Below are 2,490 nucleotides of genomic sequence, written 5' to 3' on the forward strand. Positions count from 1 at the left end.
ACAATCTGGGACCAGCAGGTGGCATGGTGGTTAAGGTGCTGGACACTCCCACATGGCCGACCATGGTTTGAGTCCCAGACCTGGTGACTTGCTTTCTCACTCTCTCTCTCTCTCTCTCTCTTTCTGTGGTCAAATTAAAATAAATGAATGAATAAACTAACTAAATAAATAAATCTTTTTTTTTTTTTTAAAAATGAACAACCCATTAGGAAACAATAAGCAAATGATGAACACTCAGGGCAAAGAAGAAAAAACCTACCATGGCCAATCAGCAGATAAGACATTAAACTTCATGACTAATTTCAGAAATCCAAATGAAAACAATAATAGGCTATCCCCTTGGGGGATCAGGACTTACTTTTGCACCAATGTAGGTGCCAATGGTTACATGTGCACTCTGTGTGCCCTGTTGGTCAGATACCCCAAGGAGTTTGACCCAATGGTGAGGGGAATTTTCAGGGACAGGCTTTCTCCATCATACAAGTTAAAGACCTGCCTATGTGAATTCGCTGATGTTCTGTGAGGTGTGCTTTCCTGCAGAAAGCTTTCCCACATTCGTGACATTCAAAGGGTCTCTCTCCCGTGTGAATTCGCTGATGTTCAATGAGGCGTACTTTCACATAGAAGGCATTTCCACATTCATTACATTCATAAGGTTTCTCTCCTGTGTGAGTTCGTCGGTGTTGACACAGGGATTTCTTCATACTGAAGATTTTCCCGCACTCACTACATTCATAGGGTTTCTCTCCTGAATGCATTCTCTTATGTTCAACGAGGCGTGCTTTCACATAGAAGGCATTACCGCATTCATTACATTCATAAGGTTTCTCTCCTGTGTGAATTCTCTGATGGATCCCTAGAGATGAGTGCACCCTGAAAGATTTCCCACATTGATTGCACTGATAGGGTTTTTCACCTGTGTGGGTTCTCTGATGATTATTGAGCGTCATCTTCATTCGGAAGAATTTCCCACAGTCACCACATTCATAGGGCTTCTCACCAGTGTGAATTCTTAGATGCTGATTTAGAGATTTCTTTGCACGAAAGTTTTTCCCACATTCCCCACAGTCATAGGGTTTCTCCCCTGTATGAGTTCTCAAGTGCTGAGTAAGGGATATCTTTACACGAAATGTTTTCCCACATTCACTACATTCATAGGGTTTCTCCCCTGTGTGAGTTCTCTGATGAATCGTGAGGGTTGCCTTCTCAGAAAAGGTTTTCCTACATTCAGTACATTCATAGGGTCTCTCTCCTGTGTGTGTTCTCCGGTGTAGAATGAGTTGTGACTTCCTGCCGAAAGATTTCCCACATTCATTACATTCAAAGGGTTTCTCCCCTGTATGAGTTTTCTGGTGAGCAATGAGGTATGATCTTGCGCTGAAAGTTTTTGCACATTCGCCACATTCGTAGGGTTTCTCCCCCGTGTGTATTCTGAGATGTTCAATGAGGTTTGATTTCCTGCAATAAGCTTTCCCACATTCATGACATTCAAAGTTTTTATCTCCTGTGTGAATTCTTTTATGTCTGACAAAGCCTGTTTTTGCATGGAAGCCTTTCCCACAGCGATTATATTCAACATTCTGATCCAAAGTTTGCATCTTCTGATGCTGAAGAAGATCGGTATTGTACCTGAGGACATTACCCCCAGCAGAACTGCTGCCACACAGCACTGAGAGAGATTCTTTAAAAAGAAATCAGAGCATGTCATTCTTTCATGCAAGAGCTCAAAATGGCTTCCCTTGTGACAGTATAAAATTAAACTCTTTAACAAAGTTTTTAAAACGTTACATAGGGGGATCAGCAGATGATGTAATGGTTACGTTGCTGAACTACCACATAGCCTCCTGCAATTTGAGTCCTGGACCCAGAGGCTTAAAACCCCTGCTGGGTGCATGTGTGTGCATGCCCAAAATCCTGAAAGGAAAATGGATTGTGGTGTGGCCATCTCCACCGGAGGGTGATTTTTCGCTTTCTTTTCTTTCTTCCTTTTTTGGAGAGGTTTTTGCTATAGGGAGCGTGTGCTCACCAGAAAGACAGAGAGGAACAGAGAGACAGAAAGCGAGAAATCACCCCCCAGGGGAGATAGCCACGCCACAATCCCTTCTCCTCCGTTCTCCTCTTAGGATCTTGGGCATGCACGCACAGGAGCCTGGTGTGAATTTAAGCCACCGAGTCCAGGACTTGAACCATGGTCAACTACATGGGAGTCCAGCAACATAGTCATTACGCCAACTGCTGGTCCCAATATTTCGCTTTCTATTCCTCTCTCTCTCTGTCTCTCTGGCAAGTGCACACAACCTATGTAAAATAATTCTCTTGGGAACCAGCAGTTAGCGTAATGGCTATGTCGCTGGATTCCCACGTGGTTGACTGTGGTTCGCGTCCCGGACCCGGTGGCTTAGAACTCACGTCAGGCACGTGTGCGTGCGTGCCCAAGATCCCGAGAGGAGAATGGAGGAGAAGGGATTGTGGCGTGACCATCCCCCCGGG

General features: G+C 44.6%; 1 protein-coding gene across 1 annotated transcript in view; it reads right to left on the bottom strand.

Moving 5' to 3' along the window:
• Nucleotides 1-223: 223 nt before the first annotated feature.
• ZNF157 (zinc finger protein 157) overlaps nt 224-2,490 on the bottom strand; it is a 57,195-nt gene continuing 54,928 nt past the window's right edge. The window contains exon 5 of the mRNA XM_014592723.2: nt 224-1,681. Within this exon, the coding sequence (XP_014448209.1) occupies nt 456-1,681 (1,226 nt within the window). The 3' untranslated portion in view covers nt 224-455. The remainder of the gene's footprint in view (nt 1,682-2,490) is intronic.

The sequence above is a fragment of the Tupaia chinensis genome, unplaced genomic scaffold (assembly GCF_000334495.1).
Source record: "Tupaia chinensis unplaced genomic scaffold, TupChi_1.0 Scaffold138400_1, whole genome shotgun sequence".
Lineage (NCBI taxonomy): Eukaryota > Metazoa > Chordata > Mammalia > Scandentia > Tupaiidae > Tupaia > Tupaia belangeri.